The sequence below is a fragment of the Anoplolepis gracilipes genome, chromosome 4 (assembly GCF_047496725.1).
Source record: "Anoplolepis gracilipes chromosome 4, ASM4749672v1, whole genome shotgun sequence".
Taxonomy (NCBI): Eukaryota; Metazoa; Arthropoda; class Insecta; order Hymenoptera; family Formicidae; genus Anoplolepis; species Anoplolepis gracilipes.
The window spans coordinates 4,854,543-4,870,097 of record NC_132973.1 but is presented as its reverse complement, the minus strand read 5'-3'; the positions used below and the strand labels follow the sequence as shown (position 1 = coordinate 4,870,097).

At 31.1% G+C, this 15,555-nt stretch overlaps 4 protein-coding genes across 4 annotated transcripts; 2 read left to right on the top strand and 2 right to left on the bottom strand.

Annotated features, from left to right (window-relative positions):
• The first annotated feature begins 1,236 nt into the window (after positions 1–1,236).
• LOC140664428 (coiled-coil domain-containing protein 22 homolog) lies at positions 1,237–5,243 on the top strand. The gene is made up of 8 exons (XM_072889511.1): positions 1,237–1,442; positions 1,809–1,980; positions 2,086–2,386; positions 2,533–2,777; positions 2,858–3,274; positions 3,349–3,789; positions 3,865–4,056; positions 4,751–5,243. Exons 1-7 carry the CDS (start codon positions 1,393–1,395, stop codon positions 3,982–3,984), a joined length of 1,746 nt encoding a protein of 581 aa, XP_072745612.1. The 5' UTR covers positions 1,237–1,392; the 3' UTR covers positions 3,985–4,056; positions 4,751–5,243.
• A 1-nt stretch (position 5,244) lies between these two features.
• LOC140664430 (uncharacterized) lies at positions 5,245–6,844 on the bottom strand. Its single transcript, XM_072889513.1, has 2 exons — positions 5,693–6,844; positions 5,245–5,619 (listed from the first exon to the last, which is right to left on the bottom strand). The coding sequence occupies exons 1-2, from the start codon at positions 6,743–6,745 to the stop codon at positions 5,320–5,322; spliced, it is 1,353 nt and encodes a 450-aa protein (XP_072745614.1). The 5' UTR covers positions 6,746–6,844; the 3' UTR covers positions 5,245–5,319.
• A 63-nt stretch (positions 6,845–6,907) lies between these two features.
• Frtz (uncharacterized) lies at positions 6,908–13,794 on the top strand. Its single transcript, XM_072889509.1, has 15 exons — positions 6,908–7,220; positions 7,323–7,452; positions 7,531–7,708; positions 7,787–7,980; positions 8,064–8,164; positions 9,074–9,188; positions 9,311–9,520; positions 10,489–10,652; positions 10,733–10,837; positions 10,915–11,123; positions 11,207–11,330; positions 11,404–11,573; positions 11,643–13,333; positions 13,446–13,575; positions 13,662–13,794. The coding sequence occupies exons 1-15, from the start codon at positions 7,138–7,140 to the stop codon at positions 13,745–13,747; spliced, it is 3,690 nt and encodes a 1,229-aa protein (XP_072745610.1). The 5' UTR covers positions 6,908–7,137; the 3' UTR covers positions 13,748–13,794.
• On the bottom strand, positions 10,899–15,503 carry Mrpl48 (mitochondrial ribosomal protein L48). Its single transcript, XM_072889514.1, has 4 exons — positions 15,347–15,503; positions 15,123–15,209; positions 14,901–15,034; positions 10,899–14,834 (listed from the first exon to the last, which is right to left on the bottom strand). Exons 1-4 carry the CDS (start codon positions 15,368–15,370, stop codon positions 14,549–14,551), a joined length of 531 nt encoding a protein of 176 aa, XP_072745615.1. The 5' UTR covers positions 15,371–15,503; the 3' UTR covers positions 10,899–14,548.
• Between the last annotated feature and the right edge of the window lie 52 nt (positions 15,504–15,555).

The window sequence follows — 15,555 nt, the reverse complement described above, 5'->3', positions numbered from 1 at the left end:
ACAGCACAGAATAAAATTGTATATTATTTTTTAGATTAAAAAACAATATTTTAAGATTTTAAATACAATACAAATTATAAATAATTAAAATATGTTGCTAACAAACGTGATTAGAATCCTTGTAGAAGATAAAATTATCTGAATAACGAAAATTAATATTAATGTTATGATGCAAAATATTTTAATAACATATAATTAATACGCATAATTAAGTGTAAATCGCATTGTAGGTATAATTGTTATAATCAAATTAGAATATGTCAGGAAAATATTTTTTGCATATTTTCTCCAGGCATATTCAGAATATTCTCTAAATTTATTCAGGATATTTAAAATGATTTTATTTTGATGTTTTATGTAGATTCATAGATTCCCAGACGGCACAGTAATGTTTTATAAACATATTAAAAATGTACATATTGGACAATTTCTTACGTATTTTAAAACATCCAGTGTTACTTTCCTGGATATTCAAAAAAATGTCCATTTTGGGCGAAACAGACCAAAATTCGATCTGTTTCGAACATTAAAAAAACTTTTTAAAATAGATACAGGTAGAGTATTGTTCAATTTTAATGCATATTAGAGTTATAATTTGTTTATTGTTCAAAATTTATTTATTACATAATAATATATATATTCTAACTGCTACTAATAAATTAAGTTTCTAATATAGTTTTAAAATAAAACTTTAATAAATGGATTAATAACAGTTTCATACAAATTCTCATATGAGAATTTTAGGTAAAAATTCTTTTTATAAATACGTAAAATGGACATTATTAAGACGTCTAAATATAAATGTACTTTGAACGTCCAATAATAATGTATATTCTTAAAACGTTTACATTATATCCATGGACGTTTGGACTAAATAAAAACCAAAATTAGATGTCCAATGAACATTTTGTGCTGTCTGGATTATTTTTTTTTTTTTTTTTTTTTTACTTTACTAGAATATTCAAATATTTATTGAAGGATATTTATAGAATACAGATTTGTACTATCTGGGTATATAACACTTTTACTTGTATTTTTTGTCAAATTTTTAATTTTGTTTTCATAATAATTATTAAAAATAACTAGCTGCTATGTGCTTTTTGATTGGTTTCGCCATTTTTATTCTTGACCAATTAACAAAAAATCCGGGTTTTAATAATCTCGGAAACGTACCATCTGCCATCTGTCATCTGCGCGTATAATACACACATACGTATGTACATACACGAGTGGATTCGAAGTGGAGTCGTTTATTTGTGTGGGTATTTGGCAGTATTTGTTACTTTCGCCGGAAGGTTAGATCTCGATGATCAAATCGAGCTGAACCTCATAAACACGCGGATACGAACGGAGCGATAGCGGCTCCATAGGATTTTCATCTTTTTACGTAGAATGGAGGAGATTGACAATATAATAATTCACTCGTTGCGACAAATAGGCTGGTAAGTGTCAGTCCCCAAACGTCAATTCCCCTCGCGTAGACAGTTGTTCGCTGTTTCTTCCCCGATGGGCGGTGTTTGTCAATTTTCTCGTAATCCAATCTCGTACACGTGAGCTCATCTATCTGACTTACTACGATCTTACTTAGAATTGTCAAATCGCATATAATCAACAGCGAAGAATTTTCATAAACGTAATTCACAAAAAAGGGGATTATTGTGGCAAAAAATTTTATGAAAATATCTGTTATGTGAAACAAATGTATCTTTTTTTCAGTGTCAGTTCCTTGGAGAAAATTTTTACAAATTGAGACTATTACGAGATTCTTTTATTTGAATTAGATATTCTGTAATTTTTCTTGTTTTCAGTGACATTGAAGAGAGCGTAACAAACCTAAGTGGCTTTAATACCGAACTAGTTGTCGAAGCGACAGTGAGATGCTTAGAAGCAATAAGGCCAGGTTTAGGATTGTCTACTGTACTACCTGTGAATATGGCAGCACGTTTTCGACTGGGTGCCACTCTTGCCCAAACATGCACGGTAAGTATTTTTTCTTTTGATAAACTTTCAATTTGGATTTGAAGCACAATTTATTTATTTGACTCCATTTATTTACTGACTTCCATCGATTAATTAAAATTTTAGGAACTTGGATACAGAGGTGACATTGGTTATCAAACATTTCTATATAACTCGGAAGCAGATTTACGGAGGGTATTCATGTTTCTCATTGAAAAACTGCCAAAGGAAAGTGAGAAAACTGTAAACGAATCCGTCAGTAAAGTTGCTTTATTAGAAAAATCAGTAGCATCTGCGATATCGCAAGGACTCTCGATACCATGGTTACCGCATTATTGTCATAAAAAGGGAATCAGGAACAGAGGAAGAGCTAGTATCCCTTATGTATCTGTAAATGTTGAAGTACCAGTCCCAAATATGGAGGATGGTAATGTAATATTAATATAAATTGTATTATTTTTGTTTTTGTTGGAGTAACACAAAATGTGAATACTTTACTGATCAATATCAATGATATTGATCAGTAAAGAATTCACATCAATACTATATCAAGTATTGTATTATTAATTGCAGATTACAAAGACTATTACATGCGCTATTTACAACCAGTGCCTGAGCAAATGCAAAATATTTCATGCTTTTTACCTTCTATGATATCATATAATGCAAGAGCACTTAATTCTTCTTCGATGGATATTATGGATCGCATAAGTTGGCTTAATAGCCAGCAGTCTGAAAAAATTGCTCATTCTAGTACACATAATATTGTTAATGAGCTTAACAAGTTCTCATTAGAGAACAAGACACAAACTTCAGCAGTAAGTATATTTTTTATTATATATCAACTTATCATACAGCAGAATATCTTGCAAATTCAATATGAGCCTTAAATTTTCAGGATTCTCAGGTAGAAGCAGAGCTTGCAACACATACAGTGCTTCCAGATCAGGAGAGATTAAAAAATAAAGCAAAACAGGAAGTTGAAATAGAAAACATGAAAGCAGAGTGCGAAAATCTTAGAGTAAATATAGAAGAAATGCAAAACGAGATTAAAAAGTTAACTGCTAAATTAGCACACGCTACGATCACTAGTCAAAATGAAGAAAAAGAATTAAAAATTAACGAGGAACAAAAGAAGATTCAAGCAAGAGCATACGAATTACTTCAAGATGGACCAGAGAACATAAAGAAATTGGAATGTACAATCGAGATTAGCACAAATAAATTGATTAATTTAGCAAATCAATGGGAAAAGCACAGAGTACCTTTAATCATGAAGTATAGGCAAGAAAGGGAAAAGCATTCCACAAAAGCTGTAAGTAATATGAAATGAAGTTTAAGGTAATAAAAATATCATTTATATTTTATAAACGCGTAGATCTTTTACAGAATGCGAGCCAAAAAAAGTTAGATGAAATAAAATTATTGAAAGAAAAAGACAAAGAACTTCAGGAGGAATGTCGAAATAAGGATCAACAGCATTCACAGTTGGTCGCCGAAGTTCAAAAACTTCCAAAAGAAGTAAATAGATCTGCGTACACCCAACGAATCTTAGAAATAATAAATAATGTTAGGAAGCAGAGAGACGAAATAAGCAAAGTTTTGGCGGACACTCGTGAGATTCAAAAAGAAATCAATACGCTTACTGGCAGATTAGAGAGATCCTTTACCGTTGTAGACGAACTGATATTCAGAGACGCAAGAACGAACGAAGCTTCAAGGAAAGCGTACAAACTATTAGCGACCTTACACTCGGATTGCAACGAACTCGTAAGTTTAGTCGAGGAAACGGGTGCGACAATACGAGAAATCAGGGATTTGGAAGAGCAGGTAAAATGACAATAAAAAAATGAAATGTGTAGATTGATGTAGCGAAACAAATTCTTTATGCTAATATTTATTCAGATCGATTCCGAATCCACCAAGAATGTCGGCGCTAACTTGGAGAGGATAACTGCCGATTTAAAACAGATGAAACAAGAAAGTGCCGCATTAACGGCACAACTACAAAGTAAAGCCTCGTGATTGTTATGTACAGTGTGGTCGCATTTTACACATTGTAATATTCAGGACCAGATGAGAATATATCTAGTACAGGTACAAAAGGTCTTTTTTTTTTTTTTTACATTAACTGTATGATAAATAAGGTAACTGTCCCAGTTGTAAGTCGTCCCAATAGTAAGTTACTTTTGCTTTTTAATTTATTTTATTAAACAATTAATTATTTAACATATTTATCATAGTTAATTATTAAACATATTTAAAAAGAAACATTATTGCTCTATTTATTAGTAAAATATTACATTTTTAACTTAACTATAATATTGCAAAAAAATTAAAAGAATTTTAAACTAGCGATGTTTTGTTTAATCTGAAGTGTAAACGTCAATAGTAAGAAAGACTACATATTTCATAAATGAAATAAGTTTATATTTCTCTGCAAAACAAAAGGTATGTTATTTCATATTGCTATTGGGACAAAAAGATTATTAATAACTTACAACTGAATCATCAATAGATGATTATTAAAATTTTAATAATTATTTTATATACAAATAAAAGCCTTTTTATTTTAATTAAATATGATGGCTAAAATTCAGAGAATTATTATGTAATATAGTCGACTTATTATATTCCTTTTTTTAAACATAAAAAAAATAAAAAGGCTTTTATTTGTATATAAAATAATTAGACAGCTACCTTACCAGAATCATATCAGAAAAATGACTTCATTTTTTCTCTGTAATATTATATAAATAAGTGAAATAGACATTATTTTGCTCTTTTACAGAATACAAACGAATACGATAAAATGCATCAAAGACCAAACATGTTTTACAGCTGGCAAGATATAACGCGATATTGCCCGCAAGAATTTTTGCAAATCTAAGTAATACTAAGTTGGCTGCTGAAAAATGTGCCTTGGCCTGGAATAGTCAGGCACTAGACTTCGACAGCCTCGGGCCAAGTGTATAGTAATGATGCGTTAACATCAATGCTCAATGGAACATCATTTGTTACAAAGCCTAATAATTTTTTAGCATCAAGTTCAACTTTCATATTTCACGCAGCTTGAAAAAGATCTAATTACAGTTGTAAATAAAATAAATGCTGAAACACACATCACTTCTGAGTAAAGAACGTGTAAAAAAATATAAGGTGTACAAATAATGGTAAAATCAATTTTTAATACTTTATACATACTTTCCTTGTAAAAATTATTTGTATAAAGTAAGTGGGGTATGATACACATATAATATTGCAATATGAATTGAAAGATGACAGTTCTGTTGGTTTTTTTTGTTTTAATCCTCTGTATACATATATTTTACATTTCCTTAATTTTATAGCACACTTTCTTTATTTACTTTTACTTTTGATGTCTGGTGGTACATAAGACTCTGCGGTAATCAACGCTCTTAATTTCTTTTCGCTTTTATGCATGTTACGTACTCGTTCGTCCTCTTTGCGTTCACTTTCCTGTATGCGTTCTATTTGTAATTCGAGAGCTTCCTCATTGTCGAAGTACGTCAAAAGTTGTTCTCTCTCCTTCAATTCCTTCTTCATTTTCTCTATATTAATTATCCTTCTTTCTCTTTCTATTGCTTTCATTTGTATTTCTAACATCAAAACTCTTGTACGTTCCCAGTCGGAATAAGTCTAAAAATTAAATAATTAAATGTCGAATAATTTATCAGATTTAAAAAAGGTTTCTTTCATTAATACTCATTACCTGACATTGTTTAGCAATATCCTTCTCAGCTTCCTCCTTTATAGCGACTTGAATAAGATTCTCCATTATTTCAATTAAATTTTCCTTAAGATTTGGTTTCTTCTTTAAAAGGGATAATGAAGCCTCCACAAGTTGAAATTTTTCAAGATCTTCTTCTCGAAGATTACTGTTATCTTTCGATATTAATTCAAATATTTCTTCATAAACAATTTTTTCTTGCATCGTCTCCAGCCATTCCTTTATCAACTTCAACACATCGTCATATTTTTTATACAATATTAAACCCCTCAGTTGGCAAGTTCTTCCTAAAGCATCCGTCCTATGCTTTCCTTGAAAACTCAGAGTCTTGCCAACGAGGTCTCTTGGATCAATAAGATCAAAGTGATCATCAAAGTAAGGATTCCTCAAGTATCTTACGCGCACCTTTATCTCCTCTTTGGACGTATCCTGCAGAATTTCAGGTTTCTTCCAATCGTCAGGATTCTCCAGATACTTGTGACACGCATAAATGCAAAACGCGTTCGTGATAGGATGACCCGGGTCTTCCTGCAACATGACCAAGCTTGCTATCTTCGCAGCGGAGGCATAATCTTTCCTCTTTATAAAATGATCCATGAGCACGTTGTAGTCGAAATAATCGGGGAAGACGCCGTAGTTGAGCCTGTCATTCAACACCTCGTGTAGTTCCTCGATAAAATCGTGCCGCAGGAAATATCGTATCGCAGCGTGATGGGTACTGCCGAGGGTGTTTGACGTTTCTGTGGACTGTCTAAGATTGTGCAGTATCTTTATCACCTCGTTGACGTACAAGTCGTCGGTGATGCTGTTCACGAAAATGTCGACGTCGACGGCGTTTACCTTGCCCTGCCTCCCGTACCTCTGCTCCAACTCGACGAACATCGTCGTCGGCTCGATCTTCTGCAATAAAGGCGACTCTAATCTACGATTCCACGCCTCGTCGCAGCGATACGCTTCTGACAGAAATAATCTTCTCTGCGTCACGTTTCTAGATCTGCCACAGAGCCTGTGGCTAAATCTAAGGGTTTTCAACATTTTGTTTATTTGTTGTTATCGCACTATGTGATCATAACCTTATATTATGATAATTTTTCTTACTGATTGAGGTTATGTTATACAAAACACCGGGTTCTTCTCTAAAGTCAATTGTAATTGGTTAATTTCTTACGGCTTAAGGCTTCCTACATCTATTGTAGACCTGGCCTAATATTGTGTGTGCCCGTACTCTAATATCTCTATGGTGGAAACGCACCCTTATATATTATAATTATTTTTCTTGGAAAGGCTTCTCTGTTATAAATTTTCTTTATGCCGTATCAACATAACCTATTTTGCTGTAATTATTTATACAATACAGTGTACACAAATTTTCATATTTCTCTTATGATATTTTTTTGTGCTTATGATATTTAAAAGTGCGCTTGATAATGTTCGCGTTAATGAGAGAAGTGATTTTCTGGAGCTTCGATGACAATATAAGCATAGAAGATACGGATTTTGGTGCATTCAAGTAAAAAATCTCATCTATTATTAATAATAATTTCTACATTTCTTGCTTTGTACTCTATAATTGCACTATTGCAATAATTTGATTGTTTCTAATTTTTTATAGATATCATGACAAACGAATTGACGGCATGTATGAAGAAGGTAAAAGATCTTATTGCAAAGAACGTGGTATGACTTATGTTCCAGAAAACAAAAAGGGAAACAAGTTGAAACATTCTATTAAATATTTGGAGGTATAATAATCCATTAAATGTCTTAAAAATAAAGTTTATAAATAATATATACTATAGAATTTTTATCATTTTATACAGGATCAACTCAGAGATAATTCTGTAATTTATTGTCAATGGTACAATGATTCTATTGTACAATTAATGCTCAGTAATGGTTTATTGATACAAATACAAGTTTGCCTCTTCAGTGGTGATATACAAGAAATTCATTTTGATAAGTATCTTGTAGGAAAATTATCAGAACATATATCTGATGGTAATGGATTACTTTATTTTCAACAAAAATTATCTTACTCTGCGTGAAAGATAATATTATATCTTTCTTTGTTCACAGTCATTATTACTAAAAATCATTTAGTTTGTATATACAATGATAATCTAGTGACACTGGTATATTTTACAAAAACTAAAACACATGTCTTTGACAAGATCAATAAATTAGAACCTAAATTAATCACAACAGATTTATTTGTACCTAATGGACGTAGACTCGACAAGAAAATTCAAGTGAACAAATCTAATGACTTGGTAACTAATCTCTCAATAATTTTTAAAATTATAAATAAAAAATATTTGATAATCAACCTGTAAAAAATTATGTATCTTTATAGATATTAATTTGGCGAAAATCTACAATGAATGAAGTTTATCCATGGAGTCCTGCTATGAAACAATATCATCGTGCAAACATGCATCTGTTTCGACTTATGGGGTATGAATATAAAAAAATTTACTAGTTATGTCATGCTTTTTTAATCTTCTTCATCCGTTTCAAAAAATATACAAGCTTGCTTGTCTGTTTGATCTTCTTTTGCTGTATCTTCTGATGACTCTATAATTTCTGCTTTTTTCTTATTAGTTTTTATTTGTTCCATTTGCTTGCATAATTTCTGCTGTTTCTTTACATATAATTCCCATGAATCTTTCTTATACTGAGGAATTGTTGATAATTCTTTGACAATACTTCTGGTAATCTTCTTTGGCAAATTCCATGTGCCCTTACAACATTTTTTATTATAATTTTTATTTAGTGTATAAAACTTTAAGAGATGTGTAAAACTTTAAGAAATATATTATATTAAAAAATTAATTATTTTATATGAATATATAAATAATTTAAATTTATGAATTTTTAATGCATTTGTAATTTTATACAAACTTTATATGTTCCCCATGGCGAATGTTTGTCTTTTTTGACATCATCTAATATATGTCCATTATCATCTGTGATAAATTCAGTAGTGACACAGTGTTTGCTTGGCATATAATTTGGATACCATTTAGAAATTTCCCAATTTCGTAATCTTTTTGGTGTAAACGCATGGTCTGTCCAATAACCCTGCCAATATTGAGACATTTTTATGCAGTTTGTTTTCCTATAATATTAATATGCACTAATTTTATGTAACTATATTACACCAATTCTTACAAATCTTTCTGAAATTTCAAACTATGTGGTTAGTTATGCATGTCGTTATGCCTGTTGCTATGGTCATTTAAATCTATCATTATATATATATATATATATATATATATGTGTATGTACATACATATATACAAACATTATGGTATATGTGTCTACATACAAAAATGTGTGTGATCTAATGATTCATATTTTCAGAACAAAATTAGAATTGTTATGTTATATACGTACTGAGTTTGATCCTTTGTGTATTACGTTTGATATATGTGATGACAATATTATTCATTCTGTAGAACAAAAAGTTTCAAGGAAGGTAATTGTTGTGCATCATTCATAATTTTTTTTTCTTTTAATTTAATTTAATACAGATTTAATTACATGTTTTATTTAAAAAATTTCTAAATATATAAATATATATAAAAATATAATATACAGGGAGAAGTGACTGTAGAATGGCGTACTTACGAAGTTTCTCGACAAAATAAATTAAAAAGAATTGCCGTCATCTCCATACCACTACCAACGCACACAAGTTGTGTGAGATTTTCGCCTCGTCAAGAATTACTGCTATTATGTTGCATCGATGGTACTATTATGATATATGATCAAGCAAAATCAACGACCACCAGTGTAAAGGCCGCGTTTGTAAGTCTTAGATATACTATTATATATTACATATACTTAGTATTATATATATTGTACTTAATATACTACATATACTAAGTATACTAAGTATATATAATATATATATGATACTAACAAGAGCGTATACTAGTATTTGTTAGTATACTATACATATATTTAGTATATATATATATGTATAGGGTTTCCATAAAGTCTCGTCTCACCCCTATATTTCGGAAACAGCTCAAAATTTTGAAAAATCGCAAAACACTTGTTCAATCATTTCGAGGAGCTTCTCTTTTAAGGGGGTCGGGAGGATCGCTCCCTTAAAGGGATACAAGGGGAGCCCCCCAACTTTAAAATTTTAAATGGAACCCCCTATTTTTTATTGCATATTCTTATAGCTTATCTCGAGAACTTTTCAAAACACTATAAGAAAATATTTTTTGAGTTATGAGGCTCAAAAGTTACAATATTTTGACAAAAAATACAAAATATCTTGCAAAACATTCAGTTTTCGGTAATCTTATCTTAATACTTATGCACAGAATAATGAGACGAGTTAATTGGTGTAAAGAAAACATACAGTTGTCCTAAAGAAAAAAATATGAATTTGTAACGAGCAGCTACATATTTTTTTCTTAAAGATAACTATGTGTTTTTTTTTGCACCAATTGATCCCTGTCATTAGTCTGTGCATAAAAGTATTAAGGTAAGATAATAGAAAAATGAATATTTTATGAGATATCTTGTATTTTATGTCAAAATATTGCAACTTTGAAGTCTTATTACTCGAAAAATACTTAATGAAAAATACTTTATCATAAGTGTTTTGCAAAGCTTTCAAGGTAAACTACAAGAATATGCAATAAAAAATAGGGTGTAGTAATATATACAAATATACTTTTATATTATGTATATTTTTGTTAGATAATGCACATACACATTATAGAGAAAAAACTAATATATCCTTTCTCTCTCTCTTCAAGATACCTACTTTAGCTGCTTGGCATAGCGACGGTATAATATTCGTAGTAGGTAATGACAGAGGCCAGTTTCAACATTTTGATATCACTTTAGCATGTATCAAAAGCCAGACATTGAATGACGAAGCGACGCCAGCGAATATTCTCGACTTGTCACCATATTTCAAGTATGAGCAGTAAAATAATATTACAGATATACTGTACTAGCAAAAAGATTCAATTCATGAAATAGTTATATACAAAACAGGAATCAGCATACCTTGTTACACATGGAATGGAACAAAAAAGATGACACGAATCAAATTCGCTATTACAATAATAGCAATGCTCTGTTCTTGTTGCTTTTCGAACGGTAAGAATCACACATGTTATGTTTCATATAACAACATATAAATAAACGATGTAATAATTTCTGTTATGTATCAACAGAGGACCAATTGGCGTTATTAAAGTAATCGAAGGCGATACTCTCTCCGGGGACGAACTAGTCAGAAGATATTTGTCCGAGTCTCGAATAGAACAGGCAACTGCTTTATTATTATCGATGAATTGGGACACACATTCACATATATGCATGCAATCGCTCAATAAAATTTTAAATTATTTGTTCAAGTTACCGTTAACAACGGAACGCGAAGGTAAGATAACATTTCGTTATTTCTGTGATCTACTGGTAAACTACAAATGGCTAAAAAAATGCAATTCTTATTGATTGAAATAGGTCTGATACAAAATGCCCTGGGTAGTTTTCATGTGCCTATTAAACCGATAAGCCAAGCGGTCGAAGAGGAATATGGAGATGAAGTGAGAGACTTAACAAGACGATTCTTTTATCATTTATTGAGGTAATGAGGTATTCAATACGATATTAGAGTATTATATTGAATAAAGTTATTCTAACGATCATAAATTTTGTAGATATAGGATGTTTGAGAAAGCCTTTAGACTAGCTATTGATTTAAACGATCATGATCTCTTCATGGACATACATTTCTATGCTGTGGTTCTAAATGACATGGAACTGGCAACTGCATCCAAAGAGAAAGCTGAAAGTATTCTGAGTAGATCAAACAGTTGCAATGACTCTCGTAAGAATCGCGTAAAAGATACATTGAAAAAAATATTACAAAATATGGTACAGCTATAATTTTTTATAGATTCGACATGTTCGAGAGCATCGTGTTCTCTATGCTCTGATTCAAGCAATGAGAAAGGCGAAGAAGAAGAGGAGGAGGAAGAAGAAGAGGAAGAGGAAGAAACGTATAGTGAAGAGAGCGAAGATTCTCGAAAGGAAGAACGAGTCAATTTAAAACAATCGAAAAGGCGCCATTATAGAAAAACTTCCAGTCAAATTCCACCCTTACCAGTCGTCCATCCTCATCACAATATCAAGAACGCGCTCTCTACATCCTATAACAATATTCCATCCATTAATAAGACTGACTATACTCTAATACCTTCGCTCTTGGATACTTCCAATAGTATTTTAACTTCGTTTAATCACTCTTCGCACGTTTCGAATCCATTTCTAGCATCAACTTCGTTCAACAAATCATTATATAACATGCAATCGAACTTCACACCAGTTAACACGAACATTATCAACAGTTCTTCGGCGTTTAATAATGCATCAGACGATTTAATGACCACGTCATTCGGCAGTGTTTCTCTCACCGAATCGGAAGTAGTGGTCGACGATCAATCCAGCGGCAATTTTGACACTAGATCATACGACAAGTCGTTACTTAATGAGATACCATATTCCTTCAATGGTTTCACTACCAATGCAATGACAACTTGCTCGCAGGACGATAGCTTCATCTCAACTCCCTTCAACAAACCAGTGTATGAATCCGAAGATGTTGAGTCTAATTATTTGACAAGTCCGTTAAATGTCATTGATAATAACATTATGTCAACGTCGTTCAGTACTCGAATCACGAGCGCTCCCGTTTCGCATAGTAACTCCTTCAGTACAACAACAACGAATAATAATTCCGAAACAACTTCCATGTTACAAAGTGCAAAGTCCTCGAAGGTAACTGATAAGTTACTAAACAGAATTCTTATTGATACCGATGCTCGTTCGCCTCAAGCTCAATCGTCTCTTCCAGACAATATCTGCAACAATTTGATGTCTACCTCGTTTAACTGTCTCGAAGGCAGTAATACAGCTCCTGAAAGTAGCGAAATTGTGTTTCCCAATAGATTCAACGACCAAGCCATTAAATTACAACAGTTTGGAACAGTGGAAGAAAAGGAAGCGGGCGTCGATATTCCACCACCGCCCTACCTGACAAGTTCTCTCACTAATTACCTTCATAGTGGACCGAGAAAAAATTATCCTCTGTCTAAAAGCGCTCCAGGTTTATCTGACATCACGACAGAGGAATCGGTCCACAAGTTTTCCTCGAGCAAAGCGACTTATGTGCCGTCACGCATTTTACAAAAACAGACTTCCAACATATCTCAAAGTCAGAAAACCTTGTCCCCGTCTTTCAAAACTTATAGGTACAATTACGATCTAGATTATGTGCCGTTTCATGGCACTTGCGATGACACAGACTTGCAACATTCGCAGACGATCGGCAAACAAAGTTATTCCTCACAAAATTTTCATCCAAGCTACAGATTATTCGAGAATAGATATTCGTCGAGGTCCTTTCAAAATGTTAATGTAAATAAAGACACTAGAATATTTTCCAACATACCACCTCTGCCTGTAATTAATACGTCTACTGCCAATCCGACGATTTGTCCGCCATTTACTGACATGCCAATAAGTTCCAGTGAAAAGCCAAAGGTGAAGTTCTCGGATACTGTCACCCACATATTAGTACCTGGTACAGTAAGTATAGTTTCTAACAAAGATATATCTTGTATCTCTAAAATATGTCCTTTTTTTATCCTTTAATCTTTTCTTTATATATATATATATAAAATGTATGTGTAATGTATAGATTCAAGTACATAGGCAGAAACGACCTGCTACACAAGTACACGTAACGGATCCCAAACGTGAACTAGCTGAAAGTCTTCCACTCTGTCTGGGTAATGAAGATTATCTTAAAGATTTTCAACCATTATCTAGTAAGTATTTTATATTAGTAGATATGTGTTAAGAAGTAATTTATATAAAATATGGTTGTATCATTTTCTTTTTTTTATACTTGCAGAAGACAACACGGACGAGAAAGTAAAAGACTCTTCCAAATCTGATGACAGTACAAAGATTAAAGTTGTGCATTTTGGTTTATTGTAAATCTACGAGTAGAATATTAAGAGAATTTATTAGTATTTACATAAATATACCATTTTATGTTTATGTGTATTATTATGATAAAACGCAGAAACAAGATAGAGGATAAAGGTTGTCAATCAAGCATAAGTCCAGTCACAGAAAAAGAGATTTTCTTAATTCATATCTACCTGACTTTTTAGTTCTTTTACAAAATTTCTCGAGAATAATCTTTTATCACACATTATGATATATGTAAACATATTTTTATATTGTATTTTCTCAAAGAGCTAAGAACCTTTAATATCAGAAATAAGATCTAAATATAGATAATATATTGTATCAAACAAATGTATACATTTCATTTCCAATTTGATTCAAAAGTTTAAGCAATTTGTGAACAAAAAAACCATTTTTTCTTCTTAAAAATAATACACATTATATTATTATTTTAGACTTTTGTATGTTAGTTTGTTTTTTGTAAAATAGTACTAACGAAAAGAATTATGAACAAATATTAATCTTTTTATATCTTAATTTTATATTATTTTATTATGTTTGTATTTATTACTTATATTTTTATAAATTTTATATATATATATATATATATATGTATCAAGAAATGGAAATAGAAAAGTTATTTTTCGACTAATTTTGGTGTAAATTCTTAAATTTATATTATATTTTAAAAATTTATATATATATTGATTGAGAAAAAAATATTCTAAGTTTTATAATGGAAACATATCTTTATACATAATATACATACAAGAGCATTGTATTTGCATTTAGATTCTATATCAATTGCTATAATTTATATTATATTTAAGCTTTGTTCTTCAGTGTATCTAATGTAGATTTTAAATCTAGTAATGCTTTGTCAGGTACGTATCTCTTCTTCTCTGTCGCAGGATCAAAAATATCTACATTAAGAGTAACGCCCTGTGGAAGGGATGCTTCTAATGTCCTGATTAAGGTGGAACATTTGATACTGGATATTTCTAACATTTGTGTATGTCTTTCATAAATTTTAAAATTGTATTCAGATATAATTGCTGTTGTTCCCGTTTTATATTTATGAATCTTCCATTCCTGAGGTGGTAATGCCCAGCTGAAGGGAATTATGATATTAGAAAAATTGAAGAAACAATATTTAAATAAATTAATGAAAATTTACCTGTTTTCGACATCAATTTGCATGATATCTGCCAATTTATTCATGAAACATTGATAACTTTCAAGCACTGAATAATCGTAACCTTTAATTTGTACATTTATCTTAGGTAAAAGTGGAAATATCGATTTTCCTGTCTATAAAAAAAAATAAAATAAAATTCGAAAAAATATCATAAAACGTTATATATATATTTCAAATATTTTTACGATGCAAAAATCTAACCTCTAGATAATCAGGCTCGTACAAGCTTCCGGTATAAAATTTTGCCGATAAGATTTTTCTTATAAGTGGATGTTGTTTAATTATACTCTGGAATATTAAAACAATAATCAAATACAATTGTAATACATAAATAATATAAAAATTGCATTTTCAAATTCAGGTTATTTTTTTTTATTCGGTTATAAAAATTAGATAACTTGATCATCATAGGAATAAAACCATACCTGTTTGATTAGATTTAAAGCCATTTTCCGTGATGCAAAAAAATAATCGATCCTCAAAGAACTTTTAATTCAAAAATCTAAATGTCAAAAATTGTCAACTTTTGTAAAAGTATTAAATTTCTTCCAGTCGATCAGCTGATCGCTCGCGTCCTTGTCTGCCTCTTGTTCGTAAAACTGACGTTGACGATCCTGCTGTGTCGTTTCATGGA